The sequence below is a fragment of the Hemitrygon akajei genome, unplaced genomic scaffold (assembly GCF_048418815.1).
Source record: "Hemitrygon akajei unplaced genomic scaffold, sHemAka1.3 Scf000033, whole genome shotgun sequence".
NCBI classification, from domain to species: Eukaryota; Metazoa; Chordata; class Chondrichthyes; order Myliobatiformes; family Dasyatidae; genus Hemitrygon; species Hemitrygon akajei.
In genome coordinates this window covers 12946084-12971898 of record NW_027331919.1, presented here as the reverse complement: position 1 = coordinate 12971898, position 25815 = coordinate 12946084, and the positions used below count along the sequence as shown (strand labels likewise).

The following is a 25815-nucleotide window of genomic DNA, read 5'->3' as shown; positions in this document are numbered from 1 at the left end:
GGGTGAAGGACACAGAGAGACAGGAGACGGTACAAATCCCCAGTGTTTATCAGTAACACTATTACTGATTACATTAATGTTCAGTGTCAGACACCCAGTGACTGTAAACACAATCTCCCACAGTCTGGTACTTACTCCAGTTTCTGTATTTTACACTCCGGGTTCCTCAGAGCCGCAGACACCAGTTTCACTCCTGAATCTCCCAGTTTATTATAACTCAGGTCCAGCTCCGTCAGTGATGGGTTTGTACTGAGAGCGGAGGCGAGATCCTCGGCCCCAGAATCTGTGAGACCGACATTGACCAGCCTGGAGATGAGAGAGAGTGAGGGTGAAGGACACAGAGAGACAGGAGACGGTACAAATCCCCAGTGTTTATCAGTAACACTATTACTGATCACATTAATGTTCAGTGTCAGACACCCAGTGACTGTAAACACAATCTCCCACAGTCTGGTACTTACTCCAGTTTCTGTATTTTACACTCCGGGTTCCTCAGAGCTGCAGAGACCAGTTTCACTCCTGAATCTCCCAGTTCATAATAATTCAGGTCCAGCTCCGTCAGTGATGGGTTTGTACTGAGAGCGGAGACGAGATCCTCGGCCCCAGAATCTGTGAGACCGACATTGTTCAGCCTGGAGATGAGAGAGAGTGAGGGTGAAGGACACAGAGAGACAGGAGACGGTACAAATCCCCAGTGTTTATCAGTAACACTATTACTGATCACATTAATGTTCAGTGTCAGACACCCAGTGACTGTAAACCAATCTCCCACAGTCTGGTACTTACCGCAGTTTCTGTATTTTACACTCCGGGTTCCTCAGAGCTGCAGAGGCCAGTTTCACTCTTGAATCTCGCAGTTCCCAATCACTCAGGTACAGCTCCGTCACTGATGGGTTTGTACTGACAGCGGAGGCGAAATCCTCGGCACCAGAATCTGTGAGATTCCTCATCCTGGAGATGAGAGAGAGTGAGGGTGAAGGACACAGAGAGACAGGAGACGGTACAAATCCCCAGTGTTTATCAGTAACACAATTACTGATCACATTAATGCTCAGTGTCAGACACCCAGTGACTGTAAACACAATCTCCCACAGTCTGGTACTTACCACAGTTTCTGTATTTTACACTTCGTGTTCCCCAGAGCCGACAACACCAGTTTCACTCCTGAATCTCCCAGTTTATTATAATTCAGGTCCAGCTCCGTCAGTGATGGGTTTGTACTGAGAGCGGAGACGAGATCCTCGGCACCAGAATCTGTGAGACCGACATCCCTCAGCCTGGAGATGAGAGAGAGAGTGAGGGTGAAGGACACAGAGAGACAGGAGACGGTACAAATCCCCAGTGTTTATCAGTAACACTATTACTGATTACATTAATGTTCAGTGTCAGACACCCAGTGACTGTAAACACAATCTGCCACAGTCCGGTACTTACCACAGTTTCTGTATTTTACACTCCGGGTTCCTCAGAGCCGACAACACCAGTTTCACTCCTGAATCTCCCAGGTTATTCTTCCCGAGTCTAAACACAAACAGACAAATTGATGAACAAAGTGATACAAACCGTGGGTCTGAGGGTAATTCTCTCAAGCGGATATTTCAGGAAACATTAAACCCTTCCGTAAATCACTGATCGGAGTTCCCATCACTGTCAATGTCCCTCACTGCCCAGCTCCAGGGTATTCACCCAATGTCAGTCATTTAGTCTGTTGCTGTGACCCTGTGAACTCCACATTTTCTGTCTCGTTCTCCGTTGCCTAGAAAAGTGTTACTGACCACAGAGTGTCACAAGGGGCAGGGATGGGGGTGATATAGCCCCACAGTGAGGAAGCTTTGTGAATCGGGAAATGTCGATGGGAAATGGAGGAAGAGACCCCACCTGAGGGAACGGATGGAAAGACACAAGAGGAAAGGGATGGGGAAACGAGATCCCACAGGAGGAAGTGGGATGGGGAAAAGAGATACCACAGTTATGGGGGGATGGGGAAGGAGAGATCCCACCGGGGTACGGGGAAGAGAGATCCCACAGGAGAAAGGGGGATGAGGATGAGAGATCCCACAGGAGGAAGGGGGATGGGGATGAGAAATCCCACAGGAGGAAGAGGATGGGAAAGAGATATCCCACAGGAGGAAGAGGAAAGGGGAAGAGAGATCCTAGAGGAGGAAGTGGATGGGGAAGAGAGATCCCGCAGTAGGAAGCTGAATCAGGAAAAGAGATCCCACAGGAGAAAGGAGATTGGGAAAAGAGATCTACAGGAGGAAGGGGATGGGGAGGAGATATCCCACAGGAAGAAAGGGATGGGGAAGAGATATCACACAGGAGGGAGGGGATGAGGAAATGAGATCCGGCAGGAAGAAGTGGGATGGGGAAGGGAGATCCCACAGGAAGAAGGGGATGGGGAAGAGGTCCCATAGGAGGAAGGAGATGGGGAAGAGAGATCCAACAGGAGGAAATGGATGGGGAAGAGAGATCCCACAGGAGCAAGGAGGATGGGGAAGAGATCCCACAGGAGGAAGGAGGATGGGGAAGAGATCCCACAGGAGTAAATGGATGGGGAAAAAGAGATCCCACAGGAGGAAATGGATGGGGAAAAGAGTTCCCACAGGAGGAAGGGGGATGGGGAAGAGAGTTCCCACAGGTGGAAGGGGTTAGGAAAGAGAGATCCTATGGGAGGAAAGGGAATGGGAAGGAGAGATCCCACAGGAGGAAGGTGGATGGGGAAGAGAGATCCCACAGGAGGAAGGGGAATGGGGAAGAGGTCCCATAGGAGGAAGGAGATGGGGAAGAGAGATCCAACAGGAGGATGGGGATGGGGAAGAGAGATCCCACAGGAGGAAGGAGGATGGGGAAGAGATCCCACAGGGTGAAAGAGATTGGGAAGAAAGATCCCACAGTCGGAAACGGAATCAGCAGGAGAGATCCCACGGGAGAAGGGGAGGGCAATGAGAGATCCCTCCGGAGAAAGGGGGATGGGGAAGAAATTTCCAGCAGGAGGAAGTGGATGGGGAAGAGTGATCCCACAGTAGGAAGCAGAATCAGGAAGAGAGATCCAACAGGAGGTAGGGGGATGGGGAAGAGAGATCCCACAGGAGGATGGGGGATGGGGACGAGAGATCCCACAGGAGGAAGGGGGATGGGTAAGTGAGATCCCACAGGAGGAAGAGGGATGGGGTAGAGAGATCCCACAGTAGGAAGGGGGATGTGGAAGAGAGATCCCACAGGTGGAAATGGATGGGGAAAAAGAGATCCCTCCGGAGTAAAGGGGGATAGGGAAGAGAGATCCCACAGGAGGAAAGGGGGATAGGGAAGAGAGATCCCACAGGAGGAAAGGGGGATAGGGAAGAGAGATCCCACAGGAGGAAAGGGGGATAGGGAAGAGAGATCCCACAGGATGAAGGATGATGGGGAAGAGAGATCCCACAGGATGAAGGATGATGGGGAAGAGAGATGCCACAGGAGGAAGGGGGATGGGGAAGAGAGATCCCACAGGAAGAAGGAGATGGAAAAGAGAGATCCCACAGGTAGAAATGGATGGGGAAAAAGAGATCCCTCCGGAGGAAAGGGGGATAGGGAAGAGAGATCCCACATGAGGAAGGGCGATGGGGTAGAGAGATCCCACAAGAAGAGGTGGATGGGGAAGAGAGATCCCACAGGAGGAAGGGGATGGGGAAGAGAGACCCAACAGGAGGAAGGAGATGGGGAAGAAACATCCTACAGGAGGGCAGGGGTTAGGAAAGAGATCCTACGGGAGGAAGGGCAATGGGACGGAGAGACCCCACAGGGGGAAGTCGGATGGGGCAGGGAGATCCCACAGGAGGAAGGGGATGTGGAAGAGAGATCCCACAGGAGGAAGGACGTTGGGGAACAGTGATCTCTCTGGAGGAAGGGGGATGGGGAAGAGAGATCCCACAGGAGGAAGGGGATGGGGAAGAAATTTCCGGCAGGAGGAATTGGATGGGGAAGAGAGATCCCACAATAGGAAGCAGAATCAGGAAGACAGATCCAACAGGAGGTAGGGTGATGGGAAAAAGAGATACCACAGGAGGAAGGGGGATGGGGAAGAGAGATCCCACAAAAGGAGGGGGATGGGGAAGAGATATCCCACAGGAGGAAGGGGATGAGGAAGAGAGATCCCATAGAAGGAGGGGGGATGGGGAAGAGAGATCCCTCAGGAGGAAGGGGATGGGGAAGAGAGATCCGACAGGAGGAAGGGAATGGGAAGGTGAGATCCCTCAGGAGGAAGGGGATGGTGAAAAAGAGATCCCACAGGAGGAAGGGGGATGGGTAATTTCAACATACAGGTGAACTGGGAGAAACAGTTTGGTGCTGGACCCCAGGATAGGGGGTTTGTAGAGTGCCTACGGGATGCATTCTTGGAACAGCTTGTACGAGAGCCGACCAGGGACAAGGCTATTCTGGATTTAGTCTTGTGTAATGAACAGGGTTTGATAAGTGATCTTGAAGCAAAGGAGCCATTAGGAGGTAGTGACCATAACATGATATGTTTTTATCTACAGTTTGTGAAGGATAAGGGCAGCTCGGAGGTGTCAGTGTTGCAGTTGAACAGGGGAAACTATGTAGCCATGAGGGAGGAGCTGGCCAAAGTTGACTGGATGGATAGCCTAGCAGAAAAGACAGTGGAACAGCAATGGCAGGTATTCTTGGGAATAATGCGCAAGGTGCAAAATCAGTTTGTCCCCAGAGAAGGAAGGAATCAAAGGGGGGAAAGGGGCCACAGTGGTTTACAAAGGAAGTCAGAGATTGCAGAACATTAAAAAAAAGGAAGTATGACAGAGCTAAGGTGAGTGGGAGGACAGATGATTGGGACTGGACAAGATAGAGGCAGGAAATATGTTCCAGATGCTGGGAGAGTCCAGTAGCAGAGGGCATGGTTTGAGAATAAGGGGTAGGTCATTTAGGACAGAGTTAAGGAAAAAATTATCCCAGAGAGTTGTGGGTGTCTGGAATGTACTGCCTTGGAAGGAAGTGGAGGCCAATTCTCTGGATGCTTTCAAGTAGGAGCTAGATAGCTATCTTATGGATAGGGGAATCAAGGGATATCGGGACAAGGCAGGAACCGGGTATTGATAGTAGATGATCAGCCATGATCTCAAAATGGCGGTGCAGGCTCGAAGGGCCGAATGGTCTACTTCTGCACCTATTGTCTATTGTCCCACAGGAGGAAGGGGAATGGGGAAGAGAGATCCCACAGGAGGATGGGGGATGTGGAATAGAAATCCCACAGGAGGACGGGGGATGGGGAGGAAATTTCCAGCAGGAGGAGGTGGATGGGGAAGAGTGATCCCACAGGAGGATGGGAGATGGGGAAGAGAGATCCCACAGGAGGAAGGGGGCTGGGGAAGAGAGATCCCGCAGGAGGAAGGGAGATGGGGAAGAAAGATCCCACAGGAGGAAGGGGGCTGGGGAAGAGAGATCCCACAGGAGGGTGGGAGATGGGGAAGAGAGATCCCACAGGAGGAAGGGGGCTGGGGAAGAGAGATCCCACAGGAGAATGGGAGATGGGGAAGAGAGATCCCACAGGAGGAAGGGGGATGTGGAAGAGAGATCCCACAGAGGGAAGGAGGATTGGGAAGAAATTTCCGGCAGGAGTTATTGGATGCGGAAGAGAGATCCCACAATAGGAAGCAGAATCAGGAAGAGAGATCCGACAGGAGGTAGGGGGATGGGAAAGAGAGATACCACAGGAGGAAGGGGATTGGGAAAGAGAGATCCCACTGGAGGTAGGGGGCTGGGGAAGAGAGATCCCACAGGAGGATGGGAGATGGGGAAGAGAGATCCCACAGGAGGAATGGGGCTGGGGAAGAGAGATCCCACAGGAGGAAGGAGAATGGAAAAGAGAGATCCCACTGGAGGTAGGGGGCTGGGGAAGAGAGATCTCACAGGAGGATGGGAGATGGGGAAGAGAGATCCCACAAAAGGAGGGGGATGGGGAAGCGAGATCCCACAGGATGAAGGGGATGAGGAAGAGAGATCTGACAGGAGGAAGGGGGATGGGGAAGAGAGATCCCATAGAAGGAGGGGGAATGGGGAAGAGAGATCCCACAGGAGGAAATGGATGTGGAAAAGAGATCCCACAGGAGGTAGGAGGATGGGGAATTTCAACATGCAGGTGAACTGGGAGAAACAGTTTGGTGCTGGACCTCAGGATAGGGGGTTTGTAGAGTGCCTACGGGATGCATTCTTGGAACAGCTTGTACGAGAGCCGACCCGGGACAAGGCTGTTCTGGATTTAGTCTTGTGTAATGAACAGGATTTGATAAGCTATCTTGAAGTAAAGGAGCCATCAGTAGGTAGTGACCATAACATGATATGTTTTTATATACAGTTTGAGAAGGATAAGGGCAGCTCGGAGGTGTCAGTGTTGCAGTTGAACAGGGGAAACTATGGAGCCATGAGGGAGGAGCTGGCCAAAGTTGACTGGACGGATATCCTAGCAGAAAAGACAGTGGAAAAGCAATGGCAGGTATTCTTGGGAATAATGCACAAGGTGCAAAATCAGTTTGTCCCCAGAGAAGGAATTATTCAAAGGGGGGAAAGGGGCCACAGTGGTTGACAAAGGAAGTCAGAGATTGCAGAACATTAAAAAAAAGGAAGTATGACAGAGCTAAGGTGAGTGGGAGGACAGATGATTGGGAAGTTTTTAAAGAACAACAGAACTTAACTTAAAAGGCAATACGGGGAGAATAAAATTAGGTATGAACGCAAGCTAGCCAGGAATATAAAGGAAGATAGCAAAAGCTTTTTTAGGTATGTGAAGAGAAAGAAGAAAGTTAAGAACAATGTTGGGCCCTTGAAGAATGAATTGGGTGAAATTGTTATGGGAAACAGAGAAATGGCAGAAGAATTTAATGAGTACTTTAGATCTGTCTTCACTAGGGAAGACACAAGCAATCTCCCAGATGTATGGATGGGCCAAGGACATAGGGTAACAGAGGAAATGAAACCGATTGACATTAGGAAGGAAACGGTGATGAGTAGACTGATGGGACTGAAGGCTGACGAATCCCCAGGTCCAGATGGTCTGCATCCTAGGGTACTAAAGGAGGTGGCCCTGGAAATTGCAGATGCATTGGTAATCATTTTCCAATGTTCCTTAGATTCAGGAATAGTTCCTGAGGATTGGAGAATGGCTAATGTTATCCCATTTTTTAAGAAAAGAGGGAGGGAGAAAACAGAGAACTATCGACCTGTCAGCCTGACATCAGTGGTGGGGAAGATGCTAGAGTCCATTATTAAGGATGAAATAGTGGCATGTCTAGATAGCAGTGATAGGATTGGGCCGAGCCAGCATGGATTTACCAAGGGTAAATCATGCTTGACTAATCTGTTGGAGTTTTTCGAGGATGTAACCAGGAAGTTAGACGGGTGAGATCCAGTGGATGTAGTGTACCTCGATTTTCAGAAGGCATTTGATAAGGTCCCACATAGGAGATTGGTGGGTAAAATCAAAGCTCACGGCATCGGGGGGAAGACATTGACATGGATAGAAAACTGGTTGGCAGATAGAAAGCAAAGGGTTACGGTGAATGGGTGTTTCTCGGAATGGCAGGTGGTGACCAGTGGGGTGCCACAGGGCTCGGTATTGGGAGCACAGCTGTTTACAATTTACATCAATGTTTTAGATAAAGGCATTGAGAATAACATCAGCAATTTTGCTGACGATACTAAGCTGGGTGGCAGTGTGACATGTGATGAGGATGTTAGGAGAATTCAGGGTGACTTGGATAAGCTGGGTGAGTGGGCAGATACTTGGCAGATGACGTTTAATGTGAATAAGTGTGAGGTTATCCACATTGGGAGTAAGCACAGGAAGGCAGATTATTATCTGAACGGTGTAGAGTTAGGTAAGGGAGAAATACAGAGAGATCTAGGAGTCCTTGTTCATCAGTCACTGAAGGTGAATGAGCAAGTGCAGCAGGCAGTGCAGAAGGCTAATGGAATGTTGGCCTCTATTACAAAGGGAATTGAGTACAAGAGCAAGGAAATCTTCTTGCATTTGTACAGAGCCCTGGTGAGACCACAGCTGGAGTATTGTGTACAGTTTTGGTCTCCAGGGTTAAGGAAGGACATCCTGGCTGTAGAGGAAGTGCAGCGTAGATTTACGAGGTTAATTCCTGGGATGTCTGGACTGTCTTACGCAGAGAGGTTAGAGAGACTGGGCTTGTACACACTGGAATTAAGGAGATTGAGAAGGGATCTGATTGAAACATAGAGGTTTAAGGGACTGGACAAGGTAGAGGCAGGAAATATGTTCCAGATGCTGGGAGAGTCCAGTAGCAGAGGGCATGGTTTGAGAATAAGGGGTAGGTCATTTAGGACAGAGTTAAGGAAAAACTTCTTCTCCCAGAGAGTTGTGGGGGTCTGGAATGCACTGCCTTGGAAGGAAGTGGAGGCCAATTCTCTGGATGCTTTCAAGAAGAAGCTAGATAGCTATCTTATGGATAGGGGAATCAAGGGATATCGGGACAAGGCAGGAACCGGGTATTGATAGTAGATGATCAGCCATGATCTCAAAATGGCGGTGCAGACTCGAAGGGCCGAATGGTCTACTTCTGCACCTATTGTCTATTGTCCCACAGGAGGAAGGGGGATGGGGAAGAGAGATCCCACAGGAGGATGGGGGATGTGGAATAGAGATCCCACAGGAGGACGGGGGATGGGGAGGAAATTTCCAGCAGGAGGAGGTGGATGGGGAAGAGTGATCCCACAGTAGGAAGCAGCATCAGGAAGAGAGATCCAACAGGTGGTAGGGGGATGGGAAGAGAGATACCACAGGAGGAAGGGGATCCGGAAGAGAATTCTCACAGAAGGAAGGGAGATGGGGAAGAGAGATCCCACAAGAGGAAGGAGAATGGGAAAGAGAGATCCCACGGAAGGTAGGGGGCTGGGGAAGAGAGATCCCACAGGAGGATGGGAGATGGGGAAGAGAGATCCCACAGAAGGAATGGGGCTGGGGAAGAGAGATCCCACAGGAGGATGGGAGATGGGGAAGAGAGATCCCACAGGAGGAATGGGGCTGGGGAAGAGAGATCCCACAGGAGGATGGGAGATGGGGAAGCGAGATCCCACAGGAGGATGGGGGATGTGGAATAGAGATCCCACAGGAGGACGGGGGATGGGGAGGAAATTTCCAGCAGAAGGAGGTGGATGGGGTAGAGTGATCCCACAGTAGGAAGCAGCATCAGGAAGAGAGATCCAACATGTGGTAGGGGGATGGGAAGAGAGATACCACAGGAGGAAGGGGATCCGGAAGAGAATTCTCACAGAAGGAAGGGAGATGGGGAAGAGAGATCCCACAAGAGGAAGGAGAATGGGAAAGAGAGATCCCACGGAAGGTAGGGTGCTGGGGAAGAGAGATCCCACAGGAGGATGGGAGATGGGGAAGAGAGATCCCACAGGAGGAATGGGGCTGGGGAAGAGAGATCCCACAGGAGGATGGGAGATGGGGAAGAGAGATCCCACAGGAGGAATGGGGCTGGGGAAGAGAGATCCCACAGGAGGATGGGAGATGGGGAAGAGAGATCCCACAGGAGGATGGGAGATGGGGAAGAGAGATCCCACAAGAGGAAGGAGAATGGGAAACAGAGATCCCACTGGAGGTAGGGGGCTGGGGAAGAGAGATCCCACAGGAGGATGGGAGATGGGGAAGAGAGATCCCACAGGAGGATGGGAGATGGGGAAGAGAGATCCCACAGGAGGAAGGGGGCTGGGAAAGAGAGATCCCACAGGAGGATGGGAGATGGGGAAGAGGGATCTGACAGGCAGAAGGGGGATGGGGAAAAAGAGATCCCTCAGTAGGAAAGGGGCTGGGGAAGAGAGATCCCACATGAGGAAGGGCGATGGGGTAGAGAGATCCCACAAGAAGAGGTGGATGGGGAAGAGAGATCCCACAGGAGGAAGGGGATGGGGAAGAGAGATCCGACAGGAGGAAGGAGAATGGGGAAGAAACATCCTACAGGAAGGAGGGGGTTAGGAAAGAGATCCTACGGGAGGAAGGGCAATGGAACGGAGAGACCCCACAAGGGGAAGTCGGATGGGGCAGGGAGATCCCACAGGAGGAAGGGGATGTGGAAGAGAGATCCCTCTGGAGGAAGGGGGATGGGGAAGAGAGATCCCACAGGAGGAAGGGGATGGGGAAGAAATTTCCGGCAGGAGGAATTGGATGGGGAAGAGAGATCCCACAATAGGAAGCAGAATCAGGAAGAGAGATCCAACAGGAGGTAGGGTGATGGGAAAAAGAGATACCACAGGAGGAAGGGGGATGGGGAAGAGAGATCCCACAGGAGGTAGGGGGATGGGAAAGAGATACCACAGGAGGAAGAGGATCCGGAAGAGAGATCCCACAAAAGGAGGGGGATGGGGAAGAGATATCCCACAGGAGGAAGGGGATGAGGAAGAGAGATCCCATAGAAGGAGGGGAGATGGGGAAGAGAGATCCCTCAGGAGGAAGGGGATGGGGAAGAGAGATCCGACAGGAGGAAGGGAATGGGAAAGTGAGATCCCACAGGAGGAAATGGATGGTGAAAAAGAGATCCCACAGGAGGTAGGAGGATGGGGAATTTCAACATGCAGGTGAACTGGGAGAAACAGTTTGGTGCTGGACCCCAGGATAGGGGGTTTGTAGAGTGCCTACGGGATGCATTCTTGGAACAGCTTGTACGAGAGCCGACCAGGGACAAGGCTATTCTGGATTTAATCTTGTGTAATGAACAGGGTTTGATAAGTGATCTTGAAGCAAAGGAGCCATTAGGAGGTAGTGTCCATAACATGATATGTTTTTATCTACAGTTTGTGAAGGATAAGGGCAGCTCGGAGGTGTCAGTGTTGCAGTTGAACAGGGGAAACTATGGAGCCATGAGGGAGGAGCTGGCCAAAGTTGACTGGACGGATAGCCTAGCAGAAAAGACAGTGGAACAGCAATGGCAGGTATTCTTGGGAATAACGCACAAGGTGCAAAATCAGTTCATCCCCAGAGAAGGAAGGATTCAAAGGGGGGAAAGGGGCCACAGTGGTTGACAAAGGAAGTCAGAGATTGCATAGCATTAAAAAAAAAAGGAAGTATGACAGAGCTAAGGTGAGTGGGAGGACAGATGATTGGGAAGTTTTTAAGGAACAACAGAACTTAACTAAAAAGGCAATACGGGGAGAAAAAATGTGTTACGAACGCAAGCTAGCCAGGAATATAAAGGAAGATAGCAAAAGCTTTTTGCGTATGTGAAGAGAAAGAAGATAGTTAAGAACAGTGTTGGGCCCTTGAAGAATGAATTGGGTGAAATAGTTATGGGAAACAGAGAAATGGCAGAAGAATTTAATAAGTACTTTAGATCTGTCTTCACTAGGGAAGACACAAGCAATCTCCCAGATGTATGGATGGGCCAAGGACATAGGGTAACAGAGGAAATGAAACAGATTGACATTAGGAAGGAAACGGTGATGAGTAGACTGATGGGACTGAAGGCTGACAAATCCCCAGGTCCAGATGGTCTGCATCTTAGGGTACTAAAGGAGGTGGCCCTGGAAATTGCGGATGCATAGGTAATCATTTTCTAATGTTCTTTAGATTCAGGATCAGTTCCTGAGGATTGGAGAATGGCTAATGTTATCCCATTTTTTAAGAAAGGAGGGAGGGAGAAAACAGAGAACTATCGACCTGTCATCCTGACATCAGTGGTGGGGAAGATGCTAGTGTCCATTATTAAGGATGAAATGGTGGCATATCTAGATAGCAGTGATAGGATTGGGCCCAGCCAGCATGGGTTTACCAAGGGAAAATCATGCTTGACTAATCTGTTGGAGTTTTTCGAGGATGTAACCAGGAAGTTAGACGGGTGAGATCCAGTGGATGTCGTGTACCTCGATTTTCAGAAGGCATTTGATAAGGTCCCACACAGGAGATTGGTGGGTAAAATCAAAGCTCACGGTATCGGGGGGAAGACATTGACATGGATAGAAAACTTGTTGGCAGATAGAAAGCAAAGGGTAGCGGTGAATGGGTGTTTCTCGGAATGGCAGGTGGTGACCAGTGGGGTGCCACAGGACTCGGTATTGGGACCACAGCTGTTTACAATTTACATCAACGATTTAGATAAAGGCATTGAGAATAACATCAGCAAATTTGCTGATGATACTAAGCTGGGTGGCAGTGTGACATGTGATGAGGATGTTAGGAGAATTCAGGGTGACTTGGATAAGCTGGGTGAGTGGGCAGATACTTGGCAGATGACGTTTAATGTGAATAAGTGTGAGGTTATCCACATTGGGAGTAAGCACAGGAAGGCAGATTATTATCTGAACGGTGTAGAGTTAGGTAAGGGAGAAATACAGAGAGATCTAGGAGTCCTTGTTCATCAGTCACTGAAGGTGAATGAGCAAGTGCAGCAGGCAGTGCAGAACGCTAATGGAATGTTGGCCTCTATTACAAAGGGAATTGAGTACAAGAGCAAGGAAATCTTCTTGCATTTGTACAGAGCCCTGGTGAGACCACAGCTGGAGTATTGTGTACAGTTTTGGTCTCCAGGGTTAAGGAAGGACATCCTGGCTGTAGAGGAAGTGCAGCGTAGATTTACGAGGTTAATTCCTGGGATGTCTGGACTGTCTTACGCAGAGAGGTTAGAGAGACTGGGCTTGTACACACTGGAATTAAGGAGATTGAGAAGGGATCTGATTGAAACATAGAGGTTTAAGGGACTGGACAAGGTAGAGGCAGGAAATATGTTCCAGATGCTGGGAGAGTCCAGTAGCAGAGGGCATGGTTTGAGAATAAGGGGTAGGTCATTTAGGACAGAGTTAAGGAAAAACTTCTTCTCCCAGAGAGTTGTGGGGGTCTGGAATGCACTGCCTTGGAAGGAAGTGGAGGCCAATTCTCTGGATGCTTTCAAGAAGAAGCTAGATAGCTATCTTATGGATAGGGGAATCAAGGGATATCGGGACAAGGCAGGAACCGGGTATTGATAGTAGATGATCAGCCATGATCTCAAAATGGCGGTGCAGACTCGAAGGGCCGAATGGTCTACTTCTGCACCTATTGTCTATTGTCCCACAGGAGGAAGGGGGATGGGGAAGAGAAATCCCACAGGAGGATGGGGGATGTGGAATAGAGATCCCACAGGAGGATGGGGGATGGGGAGGAAATTTCCAGCAGGAGGAGGTGGATGGGGAAGAGTGATCCCACAGTAGGAAGGAGAATGGGAAAGAGAGATCCCACTGGAGGTAGGGGGCTGGGGAAGAGAGATCCCACAGGAGGATGGGAGATGGGGAAGAGAGATCCCACAGGAGGAATGGGGCTGGGGAAGAGAGATCCCACAGGAGGATGGGAGATGGGGAAGAGAGATCCCACAGGAGGAAGGGGGCTGGGGAAGAGAGATCCCACAGGAGGATGGGAGTTGGGGAAGAGAGATCCCACAGGAGGATGGGAAATGGGGAAGAGAGATCCCACAGGAGGAAGGGGGATGTGGAAGAGAGATCCCACAGAGGGAAGGAGGATTGGGAAGAAATTTCCGGCAGGAGTTATTGGATGCGGAAGAGAGATCCCACAATAGGAAGCAGAATCAGGAAGAGAGATCCAACAGGAGGTAGGGGGATGGGAAAGAGAGATGCCACAGGAGGAAGGGGATTGGGAAGAGAGATCCCACAGGAGGAAGGGAGATGGGGAAGAGAGATCCCACAGGAGGATGGGGGATGTGGAATAGAGATCCCACAGTAGGACGGGGGATGGGGAGGAAATTTCCAGCAGGAGGCATTTTGGCAGGAATAACCCAAATAGAACATACAGGGTAAATGGTAGGGCATTGAGAAATGCAGTGGAACAGAGAGATCTAGGAATAACAGTGCATAGTTCCCTGAAGGTGGAGTCTCATGTAGATAGGGTGGTGAAGAAGGCTTTTGGAACGCTGGCCTTTATAAATCAGAGCATTGAGTACAGAAGTTGGGATGTAATGTTAAAATTGTACAAGGCATTGGTAAGGCCAAATTTGGAATATTGTGTACAGTTCTGGTCACCGAATTATAGGAAAGATATCAATAAATTAGAGAGAGTGCAGAGACGATTTACTAGGATGTTACCTGGGTTTCAGCACTTAAGTTACAGAGAAAGGTTGAACAAGTTAGGTCTCTATTCATTGGAGCGTAGAAGGTTGAGGGGGGATTTGATCGAGGTATTTAAAATGTTGAGAGGGATAGATAGAGTTGACGTGAATAGGCTGTTTCCATTGAGAGTAGGGGAGATTCAAACAAGAGGACATGATTTGAGAGTTAGGGGGCAAAAGTTTAAGGGAAACACGAGGGGGTCTTTCTTTACTCAGAGAGTGATAGCTGTGTGGAATGAGCTTCCTGTAGAAGTAGTAGAGGCCAGTTCAGTTGTGTCATTTAAGGTAAAGTTGGATAGGTATATGGACAGGAAAGGAGTGGAGGGTTATGGGCTGAGTGTGGGTAGGTGGGACTAGGTGAGATTAAGAGTTCAGCACGGACTAGGAGGGCCGGAATGGCCTGTTTCCGTGCTGTGATTGTTATATGGTTATAGGAGGTGGATGGGGAAGAGTGATCCCACAGTCGGAAGCAGCATCAGGAAGAGAGATCCAACAGGTGGTAGGGGGATGGGAAAGAGAGATACCACAGGAGGAAGGGGATCCAGAAGAGAATTCCCACAGAAGGAAGGGAGATGGGGAAGAGAGATCCCACAAGAGGAAGGAGAATGGGAAAGAGAGATCCCACTGGAGGAAGGGGGCTGGGGAAGAGAGATCCCACAGGAGGATGGGAGATGGGGAAGAGAGATCCCACAGGAGGAAGGGGGATGTGGAAGAGAGATCCCACAGAGGGAAGGAGGATTGGGAAGAAATTTCCGGCAGGAGTTATTGGATGCGGAAGAGAGATCCCACAATAGGAAGCAGAATCAGGAAGAGAGATCCAACAGGAGGTAGGGGGATGGGAAAGAGAGATACCACAGGAGGAAGGGGATTGGGAAGAGAGATCCCACAGGAGGAAGGGAGATGGGGAAGAGAAATCCCACAAAAGGAGGGGGATGGGGAAGCGAGATCCCACAGGATGAAGGGGATGAGGAAGAGAGATCTGACAGGAGGAAGGGGGATGAGGAAGAGAGATCCCATAGAAGGAGGGGGGATGGGGAAGAGAGATCCCACAGGAGGAAATGGATGTGGAAAAGAGATCCCACAGGAGGTAGGAGGATGGGGAATTTCAACATGCAGGTGAACTGGGAGAAACAGTTTGGTGCTGGACCTCAGGATAGGGGGTTTGTAGAGTGCCTACGGGATGCATTCTTGGAACAGCTTGTACGAGAGCCGACCCGGGACAAGGCTGTTCTGGATTTAGTCTTGTGTAATGAACAGGATTTGATAAGCTATCCTGAAGTAAAGGAGCCATTAGGAGGTAGTGACCATAACATGATGTGCTTTTATCTGCAGTTTGAGAAGGATAAGGGCAGCTCGGAGGTGTCAGTGTTGCAGTTGAACGGGGAAACTATGGAGCCATGAGGGATGAGCTGGCCAAAGTTAACTGGACGGATAGCCTAGCAGAAAAGACAGTGGAACAGCAACTGCAGGTATTCTTGGGAATAATGCACAAGGTGCAAAATCAGTTCATCCCCAGAGAAGGAAGGATTCAAAGGGGGGAAAGGGGCCACAGTGGTTGACAAAGGAAGTCAGAGATTGCATAGCATTAAAAAAAAAGGAAGTATGACAGAGCTAAGGTGAGTGGGAGGACAGATGATTGGGAAGTTTTTAAAGAACAACAGAACTTAACTTAAAAGGCAATACGGGGAGAATAAAATTAGGTATGAACGCAAGCTAGCCAGGAATATAAAGGAAGATAGCAAAAGCTTTTTACGTATGTGAAGAGAAAGAAGATAGTTAAGAACAATGTTGGGCCCTTGAAGAATGAATTGGGTGAAATTGTTATGGGAAACAGAGAAATGGCAGAAGAATTTAATGAGTACTTTAGATCTGTCTTCACTAGGGAAGACACAAGCAATCTCCCAGATGTATGGATGGGCCAAGGACATAGGGTAACAGAGGAAATTAAACAGATTGACATTAGGAAGGAAACGGTGATGAGTAGACTGATGGGGCTGAAGGCTGACAAATCCCCAGGTCCAGATGGTCTGCATCCTAGGGTACTAAAGGAAGTGGCCCTGGAAATTGCGGATGCATTGGTAATCATTTTCCAATGTTCCTTAGATTCAGGATCAGTTCCTGAGGATTTGAGAATGGCTAATGTTATCCCATTTTTTAAGAAAGATGGGAGGGAGAAAACAGAACTATCGACCTGTCAGCCTGACATCAGTGGTGGGGAAGATGCTAGAGTCCATTATTATCGATGCAATGCTCCTCAGACAGGATGAAGAGGTCAATACTCCCCAATGCCATTAGGCTTTACAATTCAACCGCCAGGACTTAAGAACTTTTTAAAAGCTATTATTAATGCTTTTTGATATAGTGATTTAGATGCATATCATATTTTTTTTTACTGAGTTAAGTATTGTATGTAATTAGTTTTGCTACAACAAGTGTATGGGACATTGGAAAAAAAAAGTTGAATTTCCCCATGGGGATGAATAAAGTATCTATCTATTAAGGATGAAATAGTGGCATATCTAGATAGCAGTGATAGGATTGGGACGAGCCAGCATGGATTTACCAAGGGTAAATCATGCTTGACTAATCTGTTGGAGTTTTTCGAGGATGTAACCAGGAAGTTAGACGGGTGAGATCCAGTGGATGTAGTATACCTCGATTTTCAGAAGGCATTTGATAAGGTCCCACATAGGAGTTTGGTGGGTGAAATCAAAGCTCAGGGCATCGGGGGGAAGACATTGACATGGATAGAAAACTTTTTGGCAGATAGAAAGCAAAGGGTAGCGGTGAATGGGTGTTTCTCGGAATGGCAGGTAGTGACTAGTGGGGTGCCACAGGGCTCGGTATTGGGACCACAGCTGTTTACAATTTACATCAACGATTTAGATGAAGGCATTGAGAATAACATCAGCAAATTTGCTGATGATACTAAGCTGGGTGGCAGTGTGACATGTGATGAGGATGTTAGGAGAATTCAGGGTGACTTGGATAGGCTGGGTGAGTGGGCAGATACTTGGCAGATGATGTTTAATGTGAATAAGTGTGAGGTTATCCACTTTGGGAGAAAGAACAGGAAGGCAGATTATTATCTGAACGGTGTAGAGTTAGGTAAGGGAGAAATACAAAGAGATCTAGGAGTCCTTGTTCATCAGTCACTGAAATTGAATGAGCAAGTACAGCAGGCAGTGAAGAAGGCTAATGGAATGTTGGCCTTTATTACAAAGGGAATTGAGTACAAGAGCAAGGAAATCTTCTTGCATTTGTACAGATCCCTGGTGAGACCACACCTGGAGTATTGTGTACAGTTTTGGTCTCCAGGGTTAAGGAATGACATCCTGGCTGTAGAGGAAGTGCAGCGCTGATTCACGAGGTTGATTCCTGGGATGTCTGGACTGTCTTACGCAGAGAGGTTAGAGAGACTGGGCTTGTACATGCTGGAATTAAGCAGATTGAGAAGGGATCTGATTGAAACATAGAAGATTATTAAGGGATTGGACAAGATAGAGGCAGGAAATATGTTCCAGATGCTGGGAGAGTCCAGTACCAGAGGGCATGGTTTGAGAATAAGGGGTAGGTCATTTAGGACAGTGTTAAGGAAAAATTTCTCCCAGAGAGTTGTGGGTGTCTGGAATGTACTGCCTCGGAAGGAAGTGGAGGCCAGTTCTCTGGATGCTTTCAAGAAGGAGCTAGATAGCTATCATATGGATAGGGGAATCAAGGGATATGGGGACAAGGCAGGAACCGGGTATTGATAGTAGATGATCAGCCATGATCTCAAAATGGCGGTGCAGGCTCGAAGGGCCGAATGGTCTACTTCTGCACCTATTGTCTATTGTGCCACAGGAGGAAGGGGGATGGGGAAGAGAGATCCCACAGGAGGATGGGGGATGTGGAAGAGAGATCCCACAGGAGGACGGGGGATGTGGAAGAGAGATCCCACAGGAGGAAGTGGATGGGGAAGAATGATCCCACAGTAGGAAGCAGCATCAGGAAGAGTGATCCAACAGGTGGTAGGGGGATGGGAAAGAGAGATACCACAGGAGGAAGGGGATCCGGAAGAGAGTTCCCACAGAAGGAAGGGAGATGGGGAAGAGAGATCCCACAAGAGGAAGGAGAATGGGAAAGAGAGATCCCACTGGAGGTAGGGGGATGGGAAAGAGAAATCCCAGAGGAGGAAGGGGGCTGGGGAAGAGAGATCCCACAGGAGGATGGGAGATGGGGAAGAGAGATCCCACAGGAGGAAGGGGGATGTGGAAGAGAGATCCCACAGAGGGAAGGAGGATTGGGAAGAAATTTCCGGCAGGAGTTATTGGATGCGGAAGAGAGATCCCACAATAGGAAGCAGAATCAGGAAGAGAGATCCATCAGGAGGTAGGGGGATGGGAAAGAGAGATACCACAGGAGGAAGGGGATTGGGAAGAGAGATCCCACAGGAGGAAGGGAGATGGGGAACAGAGAGATCCCACAAAAGAAGGGGGATGGGGAAGCAAGATCCCACAGGATGAAGGGGATGAGGAAGAGCGATCTGACAGGAGGAAGGGGATGAGGAGGAGAGATCCCATAGAAGGAGGGGGGATGGGGAAGAGAGATCCCACAGGAGGAAATGGATGTGGAAAAGAGATCCCTCAGGAGGTAGGAGGATGGGGAATTTCAACATGCAGGTGAACTGGGAGAAACAGTTTGGTGCTGGACCTCAGGATAGGGGGTTTGTAGAGTGCCTACGGGATGCATTCTTGGAACAGCTTGTACGAGAGCCGACCCGTGACAAGGCTGTTCTGGATTTAGTCCTGTGTAATGAACAGGATTTGATAAGCGATCTTAAAGTAAAGGAGCCATTAGGAGGTAGTGTCCATAACATGATATGTTTTTATCTACAGTTTGAGAAGGATAAGGGCAGCTCAGAGGTGTCAGTGTTGCAGTTGAACAGGGGAAACTATGGAGCCATGAGGGAGGAGCTGGCCAAAGTTGACTGGATGGATAGCCTAGCAGAAAAGACAGTGGAACAGCAATGGCAGGTATTCTTGGGAATAATGCGCAAGGTGCAAAATCAGTTTGTCCCCAGAGAAGGAAGGAATCAAAGGGGGGAAAGGGGCCACAGTGGTTGACAAAGGAAGTCAGAGATTGCAGAACATTAAAAAAAAGGAAGTATGACAGAGCTAAGGTGAGTGGGAGGACAGATGATTGGGCAGTTTTTAAGGAACAACAGAACTTAACTAAAAAGGCAATACGGGGAGAAAAAATGAGGTACGAACGCAAGCTAGCCAGGAATATAAAGGAAGATAGCAAATGCTTTTTACGTATGTGAAGAGAAAGAAGATAGTTAAGAACAATGTTGGGCCCTTGAAGAATGAATTGGGTGAAATTGTTATGTGAAACAGAGAAATGGCAGAAGAATTTAATGAGTACTTTAGATCTGTCTTCACTAGGGAAGACACAAGCAATCTCCCAGATGTATGGATGGGCCAAGGACATAGGGTAACAGAGGAAATGAAACAGATTGACATTAGGAAGAAAACGGTGATGAGTAGACTGATGGGACTGAAGGCTGACAAATCCCCAGGTCCAGATGGTCTGCATCCTAGGGTACTAAAGGAGGTGGCCTTGGAAATTGCGGATGCATTGGTAATCATTTTCTAATGTTCCTTAGATTCAGGATCAGTTCCTGAGGATTGGAGAATGGCTAATGTTATCCCATTTTTTAAGAAAGGAGGGAGGGAGAAAACAGAGAACTATCGACTTGTTAGCCTGACATCGGTGGTGGGGAAGATGCTAGAGTCCATTATTAAGAATGAAATGGTGGCATATCTAGGTAGCAGTGATAGGATTGGGCCGACCAGCATGGATTTACCAAGGGTAAATCATGCTTGACTAATCTTTTGGAGTTTTTCGAGGATGTAACCAAGAAGTTAGACGGGTGAGATCCAGTGGATGTAGTGTACCTCGATTTTCAGAAGGCATTTGATAAGGTCCCACATAGGAGATTGGTGGGTAAAATCAAAGCTCAGGGCATCGGGGGGAAGACACTGACATGGATAGAAAACTTTTTGGCAGAGAGAAAGCAAAGGGTAGCGGTGAATGGGTGTTTCTCGGAATTGCAGGTGGTGACTAGTGGGGTGCCACAGGGCTCGGAATTGGGACCACAGCTGTTTACGATTTACATCAACGATTTAGATGAAGGCATTGAGAATAACATCAGCAAATTTGCTGATGATACTAAGCTGGGTGGCAGTGTGACATGTGATGAGGATGTTAGGAGAATTCAGGGTGACTTGGATAGGCTGGGTGAGTGGGCAGATACTTGGCAGATGACGTTTAATGTGAATAAGTGTGAGGTTATCCACTTTGGGAGTAAGAACAGGAAGGCAGATTATTATCTGAACGGTGTAGAGTTAGGTAAGGGAGAAATACAAAGAGATCTAGGAGTCCTTGTTCATCAGTCACTGAAGGTGAATGAGCAAGTGCAGCAGGCAGTGAAGAAGGCTAATGGAATGTTCGCCTTTATTACAAAGGGAATTGAGTACAAGAGGAAGGAAATCCTCTTGCATTTGTACAGAGCCCTGGTAAGACCACACCTGGAGTATTGTGTACAGATTTGGTCTCCAGGGTTAAGGAATGACATCCTGGCTGTAGAGGAAGTGCAGCGCTGATTCACGAGGTTGATTCCTGGGATGTCTGGACTGTCTGCCGCAGAGAGGTTAGAGAGACTGGGCTTGTACACGCTGGAATTAAGGAGATTGAGAGGGGATCTGATTGAAACATATAAGATTATTAAGGGATTGGACAAGATAGAGGCAGGAAATATGTTCCAGATGCTGGGAGAGTCCAGTACCAGAGGGCATGGTTTGAGAATAAGGGGTAGGTCATTTAGGACAGAGTTAAGGAAAAACTTCTCCCAGAGAGTTGTGGGGTTCTGGAATGCACTGCCTCGGAAGGTAGTGGAGGCCAATTCTCTGGATGCTTTCAAGAAGGAGCTAGATAGGTATCTTATGGATAGGGGAATCAAGAGATATGGGGACAATGCAGGAACCGGGTATTGATAGGAGATGATCAGCCATGATCTCAAAATGGCGGTGCAGGCTCGAAGGGCCGAATGGTCTACTTCTGCACCTATTTTCTATTGTCCATTGTCCCACAGGAGGAAGCGGGCTGGGGAAGAGAGATCCCACAGGAGAATGGGGATGTGGAAGAGAGATCCCACAGGAGGAAGCAGAATCAGGAAGAGAGATCCAACAGGTGGTAGGGGGATGGGAAAGAGAGATACCACAGAGGAAGGGGATTCGGAAGAGAATTCCCACAGAAGGAAGGGATATGGGGAAGAGAGATCCCACAAGAGGATGGGGGATGGGGAAGAGAGATCCCACAGGCGGATGGGGAAGATATCCCACAGGACAAAAGAGATGGGCATGAGAGATCCCACAGGAGGAAGGGGGATGGGGAAGAGAGATCCCACAGGAGGAAGGGAATGGGGAAGAGAGATCCCACAGGAGGAAGGGGGATGGGGAAGAGAGATCCTACAGGAGGAAGGGGGGTGGGGAAGAGATATCCCACAGGAGGAAGGGGATGGGGAAGAGAGATCCCACAGGAGGAAGGGGGATGGGGAAGAGAGATCCTATAGGAGGAAGGGGGATGGGGAAGAGAGATCCCACAGGAGGAAGGGGATGGGGAACAGAGATCCCACAGGAGGAAGGGGATGGGGAAGAGAGATCCCACTCGAGGAAGGGGGATAGGAAAGAGTGATCCTACGGGAGGAAATGGAATGGGAAGGAGAGATCACACAGGAGGAAGGTGGATGGGGAAGAGAAATCCCACAGAAGGAAGTGGGATGGGGAAGACAGATCCCACAGGAAGAAGTGGGCTGGGGTAGATTAATCCCACAGAAGGAAGTGGGATGGGGAAGACAGATCCCACAGGAGGAAGTGGGATGGGGAACAGAGTTCCCACAGGTCGAAGGGGGATAGAAAAGAGAGATCCTACGGGAGAAAGGGAATGGGAAGGAGAGATCCCACAGGAGGAAGGCGGATGGTGAAGGGAGATCCAACAGGAGGAAGAGGGATGAGGTAGAGAGATCCTATAGGTGGAAGGGGGATGGGTAAAGGAGATCCTACACGAGGAAGGGGATGGGGAAGAGAGATCCTATAGGAGGAAGGGGGATGGATAAAGGAGATCCTACACGATGAAGGGGATGGGGAAGAGAGATCCCACAGGAGGAAGGGGGATGGGGAAGGGAGATCCAACAGGAGGAAGGGGGATGGGGAAGAGAGATCCCACAGGAGGAAGGGGGATGGGGAAGAGAGATCCCACAGGAGGAATTGGGATGGGGAACAGAGTTCCCACAGGTCGAAGGGGGATGGAAAAGAGAGATCCTATAGGAGGAAGGGGGATGGGGAAGAGAGATAACACAGGAGGAAGGGGGATGGGGAAGAGAGATCCTACAGGAGGAAGGGGGATGGGGAAGAGAGATCCCACAGGAGGAAGGGGGATGGGGAAGAGAGATCCCACAGGAGGATGGGGGATGGGGGATGGGGAAGAGAGATCCTACAGGAGGAAGGGGGATGGGGAAGAGAGATCCCACAGGAGGAAGGGGATGGGGAAGAGAGATCCCACAGGAGGAAGGGGGATGGGGAAGAGAGATCCTATAGTAGGAAGGGGGATGTGGAAGAGAGATCCCACAGGAGGGAGGGGATGGGGAAGAGAGATCCCACAGGAGGAAGGGGGATGGGGAAGAGAGATCCCACTCAAGGAAGGGGGATAGGAAAGAGTGATCCTACGGGAGGAATGGGGATGGGAAGGAGAGATCACACAGGAGGAAGGTGGATGGGGAAGAGAGATCCCACTCAAGGAAGGGGGATAGGAAAGAGTGATCCTACGGGAGGAATGGGGATGGGAAGGAGAGATCACACAGGAGGAAGGTGGATGGGGAAGAGAAATCCCACAGAAGGAAGTGGGATGGGGAAGACAGATCCCACAGGAAGAAATGGGATGGGGAAGATTAATCCCACAGAAGGAAGTGGGATGGGGAAGACAGATCCCACAGGAGGAAGTGGGATGGGGCACAGATTTCCCACAGGTCGAAGGGGGATAGAAAAGAGAGATCCTACGGGAGAAAGGGAATGGGAAGGAGAGATCCCACAGGAGGAAGGCGGATGGTGTAGGGAGATCCAACAGGAGGAAGAGGGATGGGGAAGAGAGATCCTATAGGAGGAAGGGGGATGGGTAAAGGAGATCCTACACGAGGAAGGGGATGGGGAAGAGAGATCCTATAGGAGGAAGGGGGATGGGTAAAGGAGATCCTACACGAGGAAGGGGATGGGGAAGAGAGATCCTATAGGAGGAAGGGGGATGGGGAAGAGAGATCCCACAGGAGGAAGGGGGATGGGGAAGAGAGATCCCACAGGAGGAAGTGGGATGGGGAACAGCGTTCCCACAGGTCGAAGGGGGATGGAAAAGAGAGATCGTATAGGAGGAAGGGAGATGGGGAAAAATGATCGTTTGGGAGGAAGGGGGATGGGTAAAGGAGATTCCACACGAGGAAGGGGATGGAGTAGAGATATCCCACAGGACGAAGGGGGATGGGGGATTTCAACATGCAGGTGAACTGGGAGAAACAGTTTGGTGTTGGACCCCAGGATAGGGAGTTTGTAGAGTGCCTACGGGATGCATTCTTGGAACAGCTTGTATGAGAGCCGACCAGGGACAAGGCTATTCTGGATTTAGTCTTGTGTAATGAACAGGATTTGATAAGCGATCTTGAAGTAAAGGAGCCATTAGGAGGTAGTGACCCTAACATGATATGTTTTTATCTGCAGTTTGTGAAGGATAAGGGCAGCTCGGAGGTGTCAGTGTTGCAGATGAACAGGGGAAACTATGGAGCCATGAGGGAGGAGCTGGCCAAAGTTGACTGGACAGATAGCATAGCAGAAAAGACAGCGGAACAGCAATGGCAGGTATTCTTGGGAATAATGCACAAGGTGCAAAATCAGTTCATCCCCAGAGAAGGAAGGATTCAAAGGGGGGAAAGGGGCCACAGTGGTTGACAAAGGAAGTCAGAGATTGCATAGCATTAAAAAAAATTAAGTATGACAGAGCTAAGGTGAGTGGGAGGACAGATGATTGGGCAGTTTTTAAGGAACAACAGAACTTAACTAAAAAGGCAATACGGGGAGAAAAAATGAGGTACGAACGCAAGCTAGCCAGGAATATAAAGGAAGATAGCAAATGCTTTTTACGTATGTGAAGAGAAAGAAGATAGTTAAGAACAATGTTGGGCCCTTGAAGAATGAATTGGGTGAAATTGTTATGTGAAACAGAGAAATGGCAGAAGAATTTAATGAGTACTTTAGATCTGTCTTCACTAGGGAAGACACAAGCAATCTCCCAGATGTATGGATGGGCCAAGGACATAGGGTAACAGAGGAAATGAAACAGATTGACATTAGGAAGAAAACGGTGATGAGTAGACTGATGGGACTGAAGGCTGACAAATCCCCAGGTCCAGATGGTCTGCATCCTAGGGTACTAAAGGAGGTGGCCCTGGAAACTGCGGATGCATTGGTAATCATTTTCTAATGTTCCTTAGATTCAGGATCAGTTCCTGAGGATTGGAGAATGGCTAATGTTATCCCATTTTTTAAGAAAGGAGGGAGGGAGAAAACAGAGAACTATCGACTTGTTAGCCTGACATCGGTGGTGGGGAAGATGCTAGAGTCCATTATTAAGAATGAAATGGTGGCATATCTAGGTAGCAGTGATAGGATTGGGCCGAGCCAGCATGGGTTTACCAAGGGTAAATCATGCTTGACTAATCTGTTGGAGTTGGACTAATCACAGGAGATCCAGTGGATGTAGTGTACCTCGATTTTCAGAAGGCATTTGATAAGGTCCCACATAGGAGATTGGTGGGTAAAATCAAAGGTCAGGGCATCGGGGGGAAGACATTGACATGGATAGAAAACTGGTTGGCAGATAGAAAGCAAAGGGTTGCGGTGAATGGGTGTTTCTCAGAATGGCAGGTGGTGACTAGTGGGGTGCCACAGGGCTCGGTATTGGGACCACAGCTGTTTACAATTTACATCAATGTTTTAGATAAAGCCATTGAGAATAACATCAGCAAATTTGCTGATGATACTAAGCTGGGTGGCAGTGTGACATGTGATGAGGATGTTAGGAGAATTCAGGGTGACTTGGATAGGCTGGGTGAGTGGGCAGATACTTGGCAGATGACGTTTAATGTGAATAAGTGTGAGGTTATCCACATTGGGAGTAAGAACAGGAAGGCAGATTATTATCTGAACGGTGTAGAGTTAGGTAAGGGAGAAATACAGAGAGATCTAGGAGTCCTTATTCATCAGTCACTGAAGGTGAATGAGCAAGTGCAGCAGGCAGTGAAGAAGGCTAATGGAATGTTGGCCTTTATTACAAAGGGAATTGAGTACAAGGGGAAGGAAATCCTCTTGCATTTGTACAGAGCCCTGGTGAGACCACACCTGGAGTATTGTGTACAGATTTGGTCTCCAGGGTTAAGGAAGGACATCCTGGCTGTAGAGGAAGTGCAGCGTAGATTCACGAGGTTAATTCCTGGGATGTCTGGACTGTCTTACGCAGAGAGGTTAGAGAGACTGGGCTTGTACACACTGGAATTAAGGAGATTGAGAGGGGATCTGATTGAAACATATAAGATTATTGAGGGATTGGACAAGATAGAGGCAGGAAA

The 25815-nt window shown here is 49.0% G+C and overlaps 1 protein-coding gene across 1 annotated transcript in view; it reads right to left on the bottom strand.

Moving 5' to 3' along the window:
• Positions 1-457: 457 nt before the first annotated feature.
• Positions 458-25815, bottom strand: part of LOC140719898 (NACHT, LRR and PYD domains-containing protein 3-like) — a 113882-nt gene continuing 88524 nt past the window's right edge. Inside the window, exons 9-12 of the mRNA XM_073034824.1 lie at positions 1435-1521; positions 1107-1277; positions 787-951; positions 458-632 (exon numbers count right to left, since the gene is read on the bottom strand). Of these exons, the coding sequence (XP_072890925.1) occupies positions 458-632; positions 787-951; positions 1107-1277; positions 1435-1521 (598 nt within the window). The remainder of the gene's footprint in view (positions 633-786; positions 952-1106; positions 1278-1434; positions 1522-25815) is intronic.